The 18,563-nt window shown below is 35.4% G+C and overlaps 1 protein-coding gene across 1 annotated transcript; it reads right to left on the reverse strand.

Annotated features, from left to right (window-relative positions):
- Positions 1–1,042: 1,042 nt before the first annotated feature.
- LOC135691352 (denticleless protein homolog) lies at positions 1,043–18,536 on the reverse strand. Its single transcript, XM_065209195.2, has 13 exons — positions 17,532–18,536; positions 14,501–14,577; positions 13,191–13,227; positions 12,321–12,416; positions 11,739–11,800; positions 10,551–10,853; positions 9,225–9,405; positions 8,603–8,774; positions 7,665–7,800; positions 6,384–6,421; positions 4,127–4,197; positions 3,124–3,267; positions 1,043–2,263 (listed from the first exon to the last, which is right to left on the reverse strand). Exons 1-13 carry the CDS (start codon positions 17,590–17,592, stop codon positions 1,626–1,628), a joined length of 2,016 nt encoding a protein of 671 aa, XP_065065267.1. The 5' UTR covers positions 17,593–18,536; the 3' UTR covers positions 1,043–1,625.
- Between the last annotated feature and the right edge of the window lie 27 nt (positions 18,537–18,563).

An 18,563-nucleotide genomic window follows, 5' to 3' on the forward strand; every position in this document is an offset into this window, starting at 1 on the left:
TGCAAGTAGAGAGAAATGTCACGAAATACTCATTCTTATAAAAACAGAGTTTTTTAAATATGATGTCATTAATTTTAACACTGAGATCCTAATTTTAATTTTTCATACTAGAAAATTTTCTAACAGAACATTGCTGAGATGGATTTTCGTTATTTCGACCAGTGAGGTTTGTCAATGTTTCTATTGTTTTTAAACGCTCGTGACATTTTTGTCAAGAGATTCGCTTCCGTTCTAATGCTGTACAAGGTTTCTTATAAAGAACCACTTTATAAGGTACTTACATGTAGAAAGTGGAAAAAATAAAAGAACCGTTAGTACAAAATTTTCAGGAATATAGCTCTGGGTCGCCAAAACTACCAATGATTGTATCAGATCATTAAGTTTTTGCTAGAACTACCAATAATGGTATGAGGTAATTAAGTTTATATCCAATAATGGTATCAGATCAAGGGCCTAAAATCTGGAATTCACTACCAGGATCATTAAAGACAGCACAAAATACTAGACAATTCAAGGATTTGATCAAAATTTGGTTCCTTGAAAACAAGTGCGCATGCTCGTTTTGCAGTAAGTAATCTGTGTTATGCAAACCTTGAAACTGCTTTATGATAGTCTTAATTAGTGTATTTTCCCTATTGTTTTCCCTATAGATTATAAAACTAACATTAAATAATCTATACAATACAACACAAAACAATACAATACAATACAATGCAATACAATACAGTACAATACAATAGCTAGAGACTTGAGCGAGTTCTGGTACCCATGGTAACAAATTTCATGCTAACCAACCAATCATTTTGATGGAATTTCCTGAAATTTTGGAGTTCTGAGTTTTTTTTGTTAAATTTGTTTGTTTCTTAATTGTTTCTTATACTTAATGATTGGAATTTGCTAACAAATACTGATAGCCGAAGACAAACCAGACAGTAATGAAATCAAAACAAGGAAGTGTAGTTTCCAGGCTGGAAAAGGCATAACTAAATCAAACTGCGATTGACGGGTGTTAGAAATAAAACTAAAAAAGCAAAGATAGAGGTTATGGCTTCTGTCTCTCATATTGATCTTAAATTAGGATAAATAATAATAATAATATATCAAGGATAGATACAGCATCTGAATATTGTAAAAATAATAATAATCTTCAAAGTTGAACAGCTACAACCATAGAAAAAACATTTAATGAACGGTTTTCTTAAAACAAGTGAAAATTTCGCAACATTTTGAAAAAGCTTGACAGTAAATCAAAGGTTCATAAAAATGTGAACAGGGAATGCGAATTAAAAAATAATTTAGCGAGGAAAAGTAGGGTATAAGTGAATCACAAGGAAGATATAACTGAGTGACCACTTTTTGGCGATTGTTCCCGCAGAGTCTTTGTAATTATGTTGGCGAGGTTTCCAGGATCGGAGTTTAATAGCAAGAACAGACGATACTGTGATGTAAAAATCGCCAGGATCCATGGTGTTTCCATTCAGTCGAAGGACGCGCAGATGTTTCACGAAAGACTCTTTTGTGTTGTTACGAAACTTTTTGGCAAACACACCACGTTTTAAAGTATTTCACTGCTGAAAACCCCTTGGAGTGACTGCAACGACAGTCAATCGTGAATATACACTTGACTAAATTTGCCCTTTGGGTGACTTTTCCTTGTCGAATTCCTCATCTTCAGGTAATTCGTCTAGCTGATCTAAAATGTCTCTTTCTTGGTTATTACTTAACGGTCTTCTTCTCCTGGCTGATGAAACCGGATCGTCTTTTTTATCTTCAAACTCGTTTTTTTCCTTATCTAATTTCGGAGACAGTCTTGCTTGGTCAAAACACATTCTAATAGTTTTCGATGGAGGGTTCTCCTTGTCATCGCTGACAAGTTTTCTTTTAGCTGCTGATCGCGTTAGGGTTCCGGTTTTTATATTCTTTCTTTTGAACACTTTTGGCTCCGAAGATGGCCTAGCACAAAGAATAATTTTTCTTCTCGGAGTGTGATCGGAAACTTTTCTATCACTGTTTTTCTGTTTCAGTGTATTTCGAAGACTTTTATTTGTTTCTGGTGAAACTCCAACAGGTGACGGACTGGGACTCGCCTTCAGCCATTTTTCCAAAAGCAAACGAGAGTTCTTAGGGGTACTGGATGGCGTCACAATGATGGGTGGCTCTGTTTGTCCCTTTGGAGTGGAAAATATACCTTTACAACGCTTAGCTGGTACGTCTGGACTTTCTGCGCTAGTGAGAGAACCACAGGACATCGAATCTACGGAATCTACAAAAACAGAACAAGGAATCAAACTTTATTTTTGAACTGGTTGATAAATGTTCATTCAACTTTCTGTTAGCAATGTATGTCATCTGCTAAAACAAATTTAGAAAGGAAAGGCTAGAATGTTTATTGCTAGGTATGTGGTTTGCTGGAGGCCCAAACAGGTAGCTGTGAACGAACGGGCAATAGAAAGGGCAATAGGGCAATAGAAACAAAGAAAAAAATAAGATAGGAAACAGATCCACATTATTTGGGATATCAGGAGCGGGTTTGTAAACCAATAATCTAACAATGATATGCACAATCATTTAATAGATCCTGGCGATCGGGTCTAACATAGAGAGTTAGCCAATGCAAATCCAATTTACTATGCTTTCGTTGAATAAATTTAAAGGCACTTTCTCAACCGGCACACTTTGCGACAATACCACCAAAAACGGCCTAATATCTTATCATACCTTTTTTGCTCTGATGAAGCCCCGTATGCCGGGGCGAAATATTAGCCTTCACTGAGTTACATGTATTCATTGTTGTTTATTCTCGGCGTATTGCGGTGTTTCTTATTTGCTCAATCTCATATCTTATACTGCATGAAAAAACAAAACACAGCCCACTTCTCCTTGTGTAAAAACAGCTACCGCAATGCATGCCGGTTGCGCAAGGGTCTCTAAATAAACCGCGGCTTGCAATTTACATGCTAATATTTTCTGAAATTTGGCAAAACTGGGGCGTATTCACGAAATTCTAGCCAAATCCAACAAAATTTTGCAACATATCAAAGCAGTAGAAGAAAAGCAAGCAAGCTTTCGAACAATTACCAAATACAGAAAACGATATTTGTGTTTAGGATGGAAAAAAATTACCGTCTAAAAATGTCGGTGTTTTAGGCGTTCTCATCAATCCATTCATATTTGGTTTACATGTGCTAGAAATGTCTCTGAATCGAATGTTCAGTCTATTGTTAGTATAAAACATCTGCTCCTGTGAAGCCAAATGCTGAATCGAGCCTTGAAAAGAGAAATGATTAATAATGACTTTACAATCAAATAAACATAAAAGGTCGTTTAGCTAAGTAGTCCAGTAATTTGAGCGAGTGACAAGGCCAGGGCAGGAAGTGAACCCGTCACTAGAGACATTGTACGTTATTGCTCTATAGACCTTATACTCGGTCACGTCTTCAAACCCAAGTCCAAAGCCATTCCCCTCAAACCCACCACCCCCGTCTTTACTGAGTGCGCAGGGGAAGCCATCGCAGTATCCAAGGCAATGTGCATAGGGTCTGCTATGAGGGAGGACTTCCCAAACCAGGGAGGGGGGGGGGGGGTGGGGGTAATCGCAGCCACCACGACTTGATAGGGTTTTAGAAAAATATGTCAGGGCAAGCACAGTAGTAACTGCAGTTGTAGTCAAGACGGATTCAATTGCAGCTCTTTTAGTTTTGCAGGTAATTGGATTACTAACGAATATGAAGAAATTTTAGAAACCAAATATAGGTGGTTTCAGAGGCTTACGTGCTATATTGCACGAACAAACACAGAGGTTAGCCTCAAAATTTACAAAAACGTGATAAAATCTCAAATAAGATCTTTGCAGCTCATTGAAAATCATAGGAACACTACGAGCTGTGCGATATCTTCCTTCACGGCTAAAATCTACGTGATGTTTTCTCAGAATAAACTTTTTCAAGTCGCACAGAAGAATCACCTACATGAACAAAATTTGATCTTAACGGCAATAAAGTTATAATTTATCTGATGTTTAGATAAAATAAAGAAAACATGAATAATTTACGGTTTCCTATCTATTTTTGCCACAGACTGTTGTCTTCGTTGTTTGTCTTTTACGATATATAACAATTTAACTAACCTTCCCGGACACAAGCTCCAATTTGCTTATTTGCAGCACCATTTGATGGCTTAAACTTGCTTAATGACCTCCTATAAGAAATTTTAGTATCATAAAAATATAATTCAGATGGTGGGTCAATGTATCAATCAACCAAACTGTCATGATAATTTATGAAAATTAATGAATCAACCAAACTGTCATGATAATGTATGATAATGTATGAATCAACAAATCTGTCATGATAATGTATGAATCAGCCTAACTGTCATGTATGATAATTTATGAATCAACCAAACTGTCATGATAATGCATGATAATGTATGAATCAATCAAAGTTTCATGATAATGTATGATAATGGATGAATCAACCAAACCGTCATGATAATATATGATAATGTATGAATCAAAAAAACCCTCAACAATGGATATTTCATGAAGCAGATGTGGATAGAAGCGTTAATTCTAGCGCTGGTTCTACCGTAGAGCAAAATGAAATTATTCTCGTCCTACGTGTTAAACTTTTGCATCAACATCAAAATCTGAACTATGGTTTTAATGGGGATGACTAAATCCTGACACACATGGCAAGAAACTTCGATAACGCTCGTATGCACTATAGAAACACCATTTCTATAAAATAAAAAACTTCTTTGGGTCTTTGCATACCTCTACCTAATTGCAAAAAGTAAATATTGATACCCAAAGTTTGGTTCTGATTCAAAATGGGTGATCATAAATGTGTATATTATCATTGGCTAAATTGTGTTCACTGAATTGAACCACTGAATTGAAATTGTGTTCACTGAAATTGGCTTTGAACGGAGTTAAATCTCTGAATCAGAGTCACTGAAATAAATCCCGTTCATATCCAATGCAAGTGATCTTAACTGGTTATAAAAGGAAATAAAATTTCAAAAAAGTTGAAGGGAGATGTATTTCAGTAATTATAAAATCATTTTGCAGCAATAATTTAGCGAAGTTTGACGAATGAGCCAACAAAATGTGCCAACAAATGAGCCAACAAAATGAACCAACAAAATGAGCCAACAAAATGTGCTAACACATTTGAAACTACAGCTTTCATACCAGAAGGAGGTTTTAGATGGGAAATGAAATGGAATCAGTCAGTTGTGTTCTATCAGCGAAGTCGAGGATGTCGGGATTGCTCCTGAACACATTCGCGTATGTCGAAAGATACAGAAGAATCAGGCGCGTCGAGGATTCTCACGGACGCAGAATCAAATTTTTTTCATGAATTTAATGAAGTGAGCCTTGGTGTGCTAAATGTCCGAAAGTGTAAACTCGACCGTTCCCACGATAATTTTAAATTACAGTCTTATAGGCAATCCTATTTAAATTCAACTGACTTAAGGGAGGAGTGGGCACCAACCGTGCACAGCAATAACAAAACCATGGACAAAAATCTTAGGTTTTGAAAGGACTTTTTGATATTAACAACTTTTTGACCCATGACGATAATGACAAATATTAAACTTTTACGCAGAAGGTTGAGGCTTTCAAAACGCATCTTTCCAATTACGTTTATATTGTAAAGGAAAAAACAAGATTTTTAAAAAAGCTGCTTTGGCAACAAGGGTCAATTGCGGCAAAAATTATATTCCAAAGGACAGTAAAAGAGTTCCTGAGGACAGTAATAGAGTTCCCGAGGACCACAGTTTTTATATCATAATTGCTGAATGGAGAGCCCTATAGCCCTTGATGGATGTTAAAGTAGTATCAAAGAATTCAGGATAGAAAAACACAGCACAAAAACTGAGTAGTGGAAACGTTGCCTTAAACGAAGGCAGAGAAACCGAGGGGTGCATTGAGTTAATATGAGTACACAAAGCCTACTTAGAATACTTTGAATACACTAAGTCTACTTAAAATATAGGAGTAATAGCGAATAACGATTATGACTTATCTAATCGAATAATCGATTCTCGTTCTACAGATCCAATGTAATTAGCAGACACAAATTCACAATTCCTTGTATAAACCACTCAAATAACGAATCATACATTACAAATATTGTCCTTCAAAGACAAACCGTTAATTGCAGTTATATCACCATGAATAAGCATATTTTCACCACCAAGTTGATCGTTTGTTTAATCAAACGTTTCATCGGACAGTAGAAGAAAAGGTGAACATTTTTGCAGTAGATGAAAAGGTGTTCTTTAGAGAACTAAATTAAAAGGTGTTCTTATTAGAACCGCGTGTATTGTTCTATGCTTCATTACCTTTCATGATAAATGAGTAAATAATTACGTACCAGATTCTAAAGGTATTGTCATCAGAGCATGTCGCTATCTATAGAAAAGTAATATGTTATTAAAATTTTCTTAACGATAAGAATTTTTAAAACCATATGCATACTTAAATTATGAAACAATCCAACTGTATTAGACTCTTTAATAGAATAGAGTTTTCATTAACAACAGACAATGAGCCAAGGGAACAGCAAATTTCTGAAAAGAAAATTTCTGACTTCAACTGCAGAAACTTGTTGATAAAAGTATAGTTCTTTATGAAGAAGTAGACAATTCGAGAGTGCATAGCGTCAAATATAATCAGGATTAGGAGTTATACAAACGTATAACCAATCTTTTGGTGGTACAAAACTTGTAAATGGCTTTGAAAAAAGGAAACATTTAGTAAACTGAAGCTTTTCGTCTGACACTCTTCAGAGTTTAAAACGTCAGAACATAGATCGAAAACTCTACGCTAAGAAATATATATACCCAGTTGTGGATCGAAATAGGCCAATCAGAAACACGAGCACATGACTGTAAAGGTTGACCAATCAGTGCCGCTTGCCTATTAGAATGTTACCAATGGAGTCCTAAGGTGAAAACGAACTCCTTTTGTCTACACAGTAGCGGTTTTTTCGTGCTTATGTAGATAGATTCTAAAACTGCTAGGTGGAACGACGATCGGGCTTTACCAATAATCCGAAACATGTCGCCATTATAGTTTTTTGCACAATCTGGGTTTTCTAGCAAATGCTGCCCGATAGCAGAATCGCAGGTTTTATTGTTAATTTTGGATTTGCAAGAAACGTATAACCCTTTAAACTAACACATCCTAACATATTTTGAAGGAGATGTCTCAACGTAATACCGGGTTCAATACACCCCACCTCAGTGGATCAGGTTTTAGGTTAAGCCTTATAAACAGAAAGTACGTTAAACAAAACATGTTTGAAATACTTTTGTGGCAATTGTTAACTGAGGATGTTAGGCCCTTGCGTCTATGCGCATTAGTTAGCCCGTAATGTTATCTGGTCTGAAACAAAACGATGGCAAAGGACTTTGTCATGACAGAGCTGTTAGTAATCAAAACATTTCTGTTATGTAACTATTATATTTGTATAGTTGTAACAATTGTTGGAATTTGACAGAGCAGGTGGAGCGTCTGGCTGGTTTAAAAAATAAACACACTTAATCTCAGCAAATACCTAAAAAAGGTCAAGGCACCATTATCAGTAAATAAGCGCATCAATAACCGTTTCATTGTGAATCACAAAAACAGTGCGTGAATTGAGTAGATCTACCTTTGATAAGTCAGACGGACACCAGGAAACGCTTGTAACTTCTCCTACGTGACCTTTGAGAACCCAAGGGGGCTGGTGAGGCTCGTCTACCTTGAATACATAGCAGTTGTCATCTCCAGATCCAGAGAGGAGAAACCTGTCGTCAAGATAACATTATTGGTAACATCATTATCAATAAGATCATATTGATAACATCATTATTGTTTAAAGAAAAGACTATAGCTTCAAATCTTATATTGCTAATCAGTTTCCAATATCTAGTGTCTCTTTGAATTAAAAACAGAATTCAGCTAAATAAATGTGCGTTTATAAACTGTTACTTCTCAAAACCAGAGTAGGAACGTATGAAAGATGTGAACATAGGAATGTTTCTGAAACCTTTCATGATCATGCATTTTTACCCGTAATATTGATTGCTTTTATCCATGACACAGATCTGCGTATCAAGTGATTATGTTAGATAGCTAATGAGAAAATGGCTGGAAAACTCTGCTGGGGTAATTGTGATTACAGCATATGCTTAAACAAGAAAGAAGGTCTACAAAGCTTGATAGTGTTTGAAAACTTGGAAGAAAAGAGTTGCAAAACGCTACCAACATACAATGATCGGCCTCAAGATGTCAAAATGAGTCACTCATAACGTCGTAATCATCAAAACTTTCTACGTACGACAAATTTTCATAAAACGTTGGGCAAAGTCGAAAAACAAAAGCTTCCTCAGATAAATCATTTAGGATAAATGATTGTCAATTAAAATGAAACAGCTAGCATGAATTCTATGTGATATGCACATTATATACGAGTCGGAAAGCTTCCTTATTCATTTGAAGTTATCACTTCGGAAAAGTCTGTAACAAAACGCAATTTGAGAACAAGCCTTTAAGGACATACCGACATAGAGATATTCAAAACGAATTAAAGTGGACTGGTTTATATACCTGTCGTCAGGGCTCATTGACGATTTAATGTAGAAAGTAGACGATTGATGACCATAGAAGCTCGCAAACGGTCGGGTAGCCAGATTTGACGAATGATAAGCATAAATGACGTCATTGATGCAGGTTGCGAAAAGCCGAGATGAAGTTGAATCCAGAACAAGAGAGCTGTATCCTGCGGGAAACGGTCAAAATAATTACAAAATGTTATAGGGCATTATACAGTATAATGAAAAGTAGACAATACATATAATCAGTTTGGAAATATATGCATCTAATGTGAGATGGTGTCAACACTATCTGATATGATATGATCCTTAATAAGGAATTTTAAGTTGATATATGATTACGTTAGATAAAAGAAGATAATAAAATCTAATAGAATAAAATATAATATCATGCTAAGAATATAATACTATTCATTATAAAGTATTATATTAAATACTATAAAATGTAATATTGTATAATATTATATCATATAATAAAATATAACATAATATCGTGCAAAAGTATGATATTATTTAACATAAAGTATAATATTATATGCTATGAATTGTAAATCAAAATAACGTAATATCATATTAAAAAGTGAAGATAAGATGAAAAGCGAGTATAGTCAAACTACCATGTTTCCTCGACGCAGATTGATCTGGGTATGGAATCATGTGATATGCAATTGGAGCTTCTTTAAAAGCACTGTAGTTCTTTCGTATGTCCCACATTTTGATTGTGCCATCACAAGCTCCGGATGATATGATGATATTCTCATCTTGAAATACAACTGCAGTGACACTTTGTTTAGAATCCTGAAGAAATATTAATCGATTCTAGTTCTGGCCAGATACCATTTACACGTTTTTACTTAATCAGGAAAAACCATGTCCTAATTAATATGGAAATTAGTTGAATAGTTTGTCATCTAAATCATATAGAGCAGGATGCGAATCACATTGTACGAATGCAAAATATCAATTCAGCCCTTTACATAAGTTACTAGAATAGCGAATTGATTTATAAAAATTCGAGCATAGCCCAAAATCAAGACGGGTTATATTGTACCTTAAACAAGTTGTTTTTATTTGGAGAAGGAGAAAAAAGTTTTGAAAGAAAAGAAAAGTATAAAAACTCAAGTAATTCTTTTCTGTTCTCGACGTGTGTGTACATGATAACATGCTTTTTAATCCTCGATATATATTTCATGCCGTCGCATATCAGAAATTGCAACTGATTCGATAGAATAACTATCTGTTTCAGAAGAAATTTCTGGTGATCCGATGGTACTTCTCAACAACGGACATCTGCGTTATGAGTTTTTCTACCTGTGGAAGTATGTAAGCTGCATCTTCTTGAAAAAACATGCTTTCTTGGCTCCGTTCCCATACTCCTTGTTTTCGTACGAAAACGGAGCAGCATGAATCCGCTTTTGATTTCGCGTTTCTATAGACCTATACACTTGTCATTCGAAAACATAATAATTTGATACCAAACCTGGGTCATTCAAAAACGGTGTTCGAAGTGAAATCACTTGAAAACTAAGTCATTTGAATGTATCGTTTTAATGCGAGTTTTCAATTGAGTCCAAACAAAGAATATGAAAACTAATGGAATCGGAGGATTGAGAAAACCTTAGTTTTCGTGCCAAACTCTCTTTACGTAAACGGGGTAGGCCGGAGTAACGGAAAACTTCTAGAAAATACGAAAACGGAATATTCTGACAACATAGACACACAAATAATGGGAACAGGACCTCGGTACATTCACATGTAACATTAATTTCAGGGACACAGAAAATTGGGGGTTAGGGGTGTCACACCTTCCCAAATTTCCTTCTCCTATTGAAAATAATTTCGAGTCAGCAAAAATTCAGACTTGAGCTTTGTGGCTTTATTAAAAGAAGCCAAGCAAATATGGAATAATGTAAAAGTCATTTGTTATGAATCAGAATACTCACAGATGATAAAACAGAAGCTCTTCTCGGCTTTCTTTTCCTGCTATTAATATGCAATGAATTTTTCTCTACACGAACGTGAGCTCCGTGGATAACATTTATCGGTCCATAATAGCCATTTTTCATGTGACATCGCGTATCCCACAACATTATTTTTCCATCTCGTGCACCCGTCGCAAAGACAGAAGAACTTCTGAATTGTAAATTAATTGATTTAAGGCTACATGTGTGTCCTCTAAAAATTCCCAGGGTCTCGGCTTTCTCAACATCCCAAAGACGAGCTGTTTGATCACCAGAGGCTGTTACCTACGATGAGAAAAATCCCAAAACTGTAAGAAAATAAGCTGATTCACTAATTGCAAAGAAATACAAAGAGTGGACTTTAACGTCGAAAGATAAGTACTGAAGAAAAAACACGATAAGATGAAAGATTTCGTTTTTAAAACGAGATAACAGAGTATTTTGATATGACAGACGAAAAGTATTTTATGCTGACTAAATGCATTTTGAAATAAGATAAAATTTGGCGAATAGTTGTGTCTTGAGTTTTATTATTTCTTTACAATTAACAGTATCTTGTAATAATTGAAACTATGTTGCTTGTCTTTGATTAAAACATGTAATTATTATCACTTAGGGCCTAGCGAATATAGAAAAAAACTCAAAGAGCAACTTTATTGAAACGTTTTTATGAAATGAAAGAGGTTTCATTTTTATTTCGAAAAAAATAGAAAATGAGGCAAAGAAAAAGAGATTAAGACTAGTTTGGGTGAAAAATTGTATCAAATATTTTCAGAGATCAAAGTTATAGAAAATCTTGAACAAATGACAAATAGCCAAAGCTAATGAATAAAAGAACCTTCTATCTTAAAATTAACTGTGAATCTAGAGGAAAGCTAGCAAGGTGCTCACAACATTATGTATGAATATAAAAGCTAATCATGTCAGTGTACTAAAGCCAATTATTGAGTCCAAGCCATCAGCATAAAGAAGAAAACAAAACCAACTTAACAAACATTATGAAAATAGCATGAAAACTTGAAACATAACACACCAAAGTACAATTCACCCGAAAAGAGTATAAACCTTGCGTGATTTGCAAAGGGCAAGCAGGAGATTATATGTATTATATGTAGGTGTTTATCGAAAGTAATGTGAGATGAAAGCAGCATATAGTAATCTTATACATACAAGTTTTGGTTCATTGCCAACCCATGCAATGTCAAAAATGGCATTTGAATGTGCTGACCAACCTAAAGAGAGAATACCAATTAGCATGAAGAGAACGCAAATAAAAAAATTAGGGTGATATATTTTACCTTGCATTTCCTTGTAAAAATACAATTGCTTAATATCAAAAGATAAAATAATAATTATGTTATTTGCTCTGATGCCATAATAATAACACTGGACTTGGCTTGCAGAAGTATTGTTAACTTAAATTGATCAATTGCCTCTAAAGAAGTCAAGTCAAAAATAAAAGCCACACCAAAACTACTTTAAGCTTTGACATGGTCCAGCCACTGGAGAGAACTTTTGTGAGATAGGCTTTATTGACATTGCTTGAAGGAATGTTAGTAAATTGCTTACAATGCACAATTCATTATTGTTCAATTAACAGTCAATCAGAACAAATGTCGCTTTTAAGCGCCACATTGTATTGCATCAAAGTTTGTTTTATATGACCTTGCAGTATGACAACTGATCAACGATGAAATACTGTTCAGCGTCAATTCTGGTGTTGTGAAAAGTAATTCAACAATAATCTGATACCTTTTATTACAGAATTTATCTTCTGTTTTCTTGAATCAATCAGCTGAATGTTTCCATCTTCATCTGCTACCCCAAGCAAATGGCCATTCAATAACCCTAAGAAGCAGGCAAAGGTTGTAGCTTACTTGTAACTTACTGCACAGATTCAAGTAAAGAATGCCACATAAAATTTAGACCAGCAGACTTAGACACAGGTATTAATTAAGGGAAATTATTGAAGAAAACGCCAGAAACAATATGAGGTCACAATATTGGACTACACATGGATTACACCATAACACTGAACTGCTGAGTAAAGTAGGCCACTTATATTTGAGGTTGTTAAGAAACCAAAGGAACCTTTAGGGGTAACTCAGTGAGGGGATGTGCCACCCTCCCACCCAATTCTTTAGGGGATGTGCCATCCTCCCTCCCAATTCTTCAGGGGATGTGACACTCTCCCTCCCTCCCAAATCTTCATAAGTTGGTCTGTCTAAATATTCAGGTAGTCCAAAATATCCTTAATTTGTCAGTAAAATTGTCTATCAGTAGGTGGAATACCACCTAAATTATCTTCATCATTGTCTTTGATGGTAAATTTTGCTGTGGATGACGCTGCACCACCCTAGTCTGGAAGGTCAAGCTACCCAAATGAGAATAATGGATGGAGCCATGAAAATTAGAAACTTGAGCCAGGGAACAAAAAAACTAAGAGACTGTAAGATTGAATTGATAAATCTAGAATACAACATTAACTAGAATTTCATGTTATCTGAAATTTCAAGCAAATGATAAACCACCAATCGAATGACAATTCTTCAAGAATGAGCATCATACATTTTTCAAATAGTTTCAATGAAAGAAAAGTATTGTGTAAACTTTTATAAAAACCTTGGCTAAACTTTGCTGTGAATGGTGGCAGTGCCATCTATAAAAAAGGGGCAAGAATGATCAAAAATTTGCCCCAACAAAGCTTAAGTCTACGAAAAATTATGGCAGATTTATGAGAATAAACATACTAATCATTGAAGCAAAACATGCCTATGCAAACTCTTGCAAGCATGTTAATAAATCATGAAAAACTAATCCATAAATAAGGGATGTTTATATCGGCTGAAACCATGTTCAAGGCTAAAGATGAGAGATTAGGAATCAATATAAACTAAAGAAACTTCAGCAAACCAAATTGTAAACAAAACCATGTAATGAAACACATAAAACAAAAAGATCTGGAAAGGATTCTACAGGTCTTTGATTGTCTTTTTTAAAAATCTTGTCATAAGATTTTGAAGTTACAAATCAGAGAAAATATTAAATAAAGAAAGGATACTGGGGAAAAGGGTAAACTTAAAGAGCCTCTCCAACCAAATTTTGCACTTGCATTTATTGGCTAATCTAAAGGAGTTGAACCTGCTGATCACGAATTCGTTATTTGTTTTTTCGATATTTTTTACAGTTTGTGCAATATAAGCTCTTGCATTTTGATAATTGAATTGAATTAACTGACAAATCGGTTTGGTGACACTGTGACGCAATTTCGATGTCACAGTGTATTTCGTTAGTCTTGCCTCAAACCAAATCGAACGATGACAATTCACAAATTGAACACTGCAGGTGATGGTACTCTCGGTTCTGTTCCATCGGCTTTTAGTTTGAGCACTTCAGATATCAATTCTGAAGCCTTTAGTTGTTCATGGTTTCTGGAGGACAATTGAAGTGTCAATTTTCGATTAATTATACGCGAGGGAAGAGCTGGAACAGGAAGCTGTAGCTTTGTGGGCCTACACAGGTGATCAAAACAAAGTTGTGACACAGCATGGACACATTCCGACTAGCAAACTTAGAATGATTGTAAATATTTTTCGATCCTAAAAAGCTCCTGCTGTAGATTTAGATGCAGTTATCAACGCGTGACCATGTCTCCTTCACGATTCGGTGGAAGATATATTAAATTCATGGTGAATGAGAGTCGCACACTGTGATGTCAGAATGTTACCAAACTGATTCTGCTTTTGTCGTTTTTTTCTCGGAAAGGTGCAACTTTAAAGCCTTATAACTTCTAAACTAATTGGAGTTTTGCAAAAACAATAACTTTACCATAATACACGCACCAGATGCTAACTTTTTAGTCAATAAAAAAAAAAAAAATTTTCGGCTGGGGAGGCCCTTTAAACTGAAACAAAATTCTACAAAATACTTGCCCCCATTTCTCCATGCACATGATACTCATCTTGATAATAACATTCAAATCCATTAATGACTTTTTCAAGATATCTCCCTGAATAAAAGTAAACAAAAAAAACATGATATAAATGCAATTAAGTTACAAACACTTGTCTGAACTTTATACAGCATAGCATTTATACAGAAAGCATTTATCAAATATAGTTAGAGAGACATCTAATTCTTCAGTCTTAAGAGACTTTATCACTTCATTGGAAAACAGTGGGGACATCTTCTGGCAAATTCTTCAATGCCTGAAAAGCATAGTCAAGATAATACTGAACTTTTACAATTTCTGACAAAAGGTTAAATAAAGTGTTTTTCCAAGCATATCTCAAGAGGATTTCCATGAAAAACTATATACATACTATTTGCTTCATTTGCAAATTGGAATTCCATCCTAAGATATATTTTGCAGTTATGCACAGGCCAAAATCCAAGCAAAGTAGAAGGACTGGTAGCTTGGAATGATAATGTTAGCACTGCCAAAGCCAGGGGGTGATCTCTTTTCAATTAGCTTCACTCCTGTGAGAGTTCCTCAGCCCCCTTCATACAAATTATTTTGTTTCTTTGTTGCTTTGTCCCTTTCCTTTATTTTATATGTATCCAGAATAAGTTATTCCAATTTTGTAAAGAGTTTGATAAATTTTTGTTTTTGTTGGTAGAGGAATCACAAAATTTATGAAAAGAACTTAACAAGAATTTAATGAAGACGTCAAATGATTGAGCAACTGTGTGTACAGTGGCAGACACCTGGGCACAGGGCAAGGGGGGTTGTTACCCCCCAATAATTTGGAGAATAATGGTCTTTTTTCTAAAGCAATGGGGAAATGTGATGTCATCTTATTAAAACAATAGGCTAGCCCCCCAATATTTGATCAATTGTTTGCCTCTGATGGTGTATCAAAGATGAAGCTGTAATTGCAAGGAAGGGGTGCAAAATTAGCTACAAAAAAGACAAGTTCCATAATAGTGTGGGGCTAATGTGAGACAAGTTTTAGTTCCTTATTTGTTAACACTTTGCTTACAATCAAGAGATCCAAAAATATTTGGCAGGATAACACCCGGTTTCTTTCTACTTTCCTTTCAAGAATGGAAATTTTTGCTATTTGAAGAAACTGTGTTTCTCTTATATCTAAATGGTACATGCTGGTATATATATTTATCATAATATATTTCTTAAGGGAAAAAAAGTTATTTCCTATAAATTTAATGGTTTATGCATTATGAAGCTTGTTCATTCGTCAAGTTTTCTTTAAAATAACTAAATTATGCAGGGATAGTTAAAGACTAGCAGTTGAAATGGTATTATTTGAAGAAAAAACATGTGATGTAATAAGGGAGTGGTGATTAAGTATCTGTCATGGGGGGGGAAGCTTTTCTATAATTTTCAAATAAAAGTTTGCACCCCACCCTACAACTCAAAAATTTAGTTGATACCCCCCAGAAAATCTAAATAATATTTCATACTCCCATATTTCATACTACTTTTCCATTTTCTTGAGATTAAGAGACTGACAAAGGCGGTAATTGGTGAAATATTTGTTTTACTCATTAGCATTAATTTATTCGGCAAACCTTCCCCTAGAAAAATGCAGGCCAATAACAATCTTTGAAATTCTTTGCTGATTTTTGTTCTTTGGAAAATTTTCGTTCTTCAGCTTTCTTTCTCCTTTTTATATCTAAGATCTTCAACTGTTTGATAAATTTCACCAGCAGTGTTTTACTGAAATATTGAATCTGCAGATCATTAAATAGTCCTCCTGAGTCAAGGAGATTCTTCACTTGTTTCCTTGGCTGATCATAAATTGAACGAGCTTGCCTGTTTATCCAAAACACTGAGGTAATGCATCCCATCTTTTTCATAATTTGAAACATTGAGGTAATGCACAGGTTTGGGTATTTGTTGACTTGGGGGGGGGGGGGTGAGGGTCAATCGAGCCATTCTTACTACAATAGACACATTGCATCAAATGGCAAGAGTACTTTGTAAACTCTGCGCATTTCTCACCAATTCCATGACTTGTTGAGAAAACGCTTTGATAGACTTGAAATAACTGTAGCCAGGTACAATCATCATATTCTTCTCACTGCTTGAAAGAAACTCTTTGAGGTAATTGTGGTTGTTGAAGAGCAATATATATATCCTTCTTTTCAGATGTGTAGGCTTTCAAAGAAAATTTGCAGCTAAAAGATGCCAGAAAAGCTTATTTGATTGCTTTCATACTGGAGAATCATCAGATGATGACTGACACTTGTTAAGACTATTTGACTAGTTGAATTATTCTAGAAAATTTCAAAAATGTTGCCGCTTTTTTGTGCTGTAGTAAAGTTCTGAAGTACAAACAGACTATTCAAATTAAGATAATATTTGTTTCATACCCTCTCCATTTTTGTGTAATTTGTTTGAAACCCCTCCTTAAAATCACATTTTTGCCTCACAAAATCACATACCCCTTCAAAAAAGCCTCTGCCCCCCATGACAGATACTTAATGACCAATCCCTAACCATATAAAATCTACTGGTTGGGCCAAACACTTTAAAAACCAAACATGGCACAAGAAATGTTTATGAGTGTATATTTTGGAATCCAAGCTTTAGTTTGCTGTCTTCTTTTAGATAGAAGATCATAGGTCATTTGGCCATATCCACCTCTAGTTTGACCTCGACTGTGACGGCTCCCCAGTTCTACCCACTACCCAGTTCTAGTTACTAAATGTTAAAAACATATCTCTTTGATTGCCTCTATTGCCAATGTGTTTCAAATCTGTTCTTAAAAATATTGAAATAATGCCACGAAAAAACAGTTCAAGTTAAGGCAGTTTAATCCCTATACTAGGGCTCGACCGTATACGTTATCAATATGGTTGCTCTACCATCACTTATTTCATTCCTCATTCTCTCGAGCAATTGGTGTAAAATGTGTGTCATGAGCTCGTCGTGTTGTAAAGCAAACGAATGAAAAAAAACACAAAACATCCAAAAGGTAGTATTTCATCTCTACAAACCTCTTCCGATATTAACACTTGGAATAGTCTCCCTTGATCGCAACCAAGAAGGTACAGCCATTACCAACTAAATGGTAAACACTTGATTCTTTAGAAAAGTAAAATTTTTACTCATCCCTTCCGAATGGAACACCGACAAAGCGCGCCAAAATTTGTAAAGCCTCGTTATGAATGTTGCAGAGAGAGGCTCTTCGTTTTGGAGCGTCAGCGTCCAACCCAGAACATCCGCCCAACCCAGGGGCAAGCAAATGTATCTAACTACATTGGCCCTCCAGGGAGGTGGGGGGTGTGAAAAAGGGGCTGTGCTGTAGACAACAAGGTTAATTCTCATTGCCAAGATGGAATTCGCCGAACCGAACATATACTGGTTAAGGGGGCTATCCACCACCAAATATCTCTGAATTATAACAAGGACGGTTAAGGCCCCAAGTACCCTCCATGGCACGGCACCTCTGCCAACATTGATTCCCTAAATAAATAAAAAAGGATTCAAGAGGACACTTTTCAGCAGCTGATTTTTCTGAAACTGTAGGTTTCGAATATACTTTGCAAAATAAATCCTTTCTCTACATAGAAGATACTTTAAGGAGATTTTTATTTGTTCAACTCACTCACAATCAGACTTTGCGCTTTTCTTCTCTTGATTGTCAGGGTACAATCTTCTCTTGTAGCAGTTGAGCATTTGAAAGTCGGTTGTTGTTTTTGCACTGATCATTGGCTCAGGTGGAGAGCCCGTCAGAATTCCGAACCGCTAGAATTTGAGTCGAGTGCATTGCAAAATGCGCTATTGGAACGTTGGAGTAAAACTTAACCTTGAAGTTAACACGAAAAAGTGAAAAAAATTGCACACTAAAGCACTTTTTGTCTGACATTACTCAAAGCATATCCGTTGGATATTGATCAAAGGCAAGATCGTCTATGTTCAGAAGCGGATCGAGAATAACTTCGGCATACCCGACGTTAAAAGTAGATTTTGCCATTCTCCGAAGTTTTTATCCCCAAGAAGTGTCAAATGAAAAGTATATTAGTATG

The sequence above is a fragment of the Rhopilema esculentum genome, chromosome 10 (genome assembly GCF_057945365.1).
Source record: "Rhopilema esculentum isolate cy_ngs chromosome 10, ASM5794536v1, whole genome shotgun sequence".
Lineage (NCBI taxonomy): Eukaryota > Metazoa > Cnidaria > Scyphozoa > Rhizostomeae > Rhizostomatidae > Rhopilema > Rhopilema esculentum.

Excerpts from the sequence above, each read along its gene's own strand:
- LOC135691352 (XM_065209195.2), bottom strand. The coding sequence starts at position 17,592 with ATGGCTGTACCTTCTTGGTTGCGATCAAGGGAGACTATTCCAAGTGTT. Across the intron at positions 12,417-13,190 it reads CACAGCAAAGTTTAGCCAAG|GGTTATTGAATGGCCATTTG; the intron begins GTTTTTATAAAA and ends CCTGCTTCTTAG. Across the intron at positions 3,268-4,126 it reads TGGAGCTTGTGTCCGGGAAG|GCTCGATTCAGCATTTGGCT; the intron begins GTTAGTTAAATT and ends TCTCTTTTCAAG.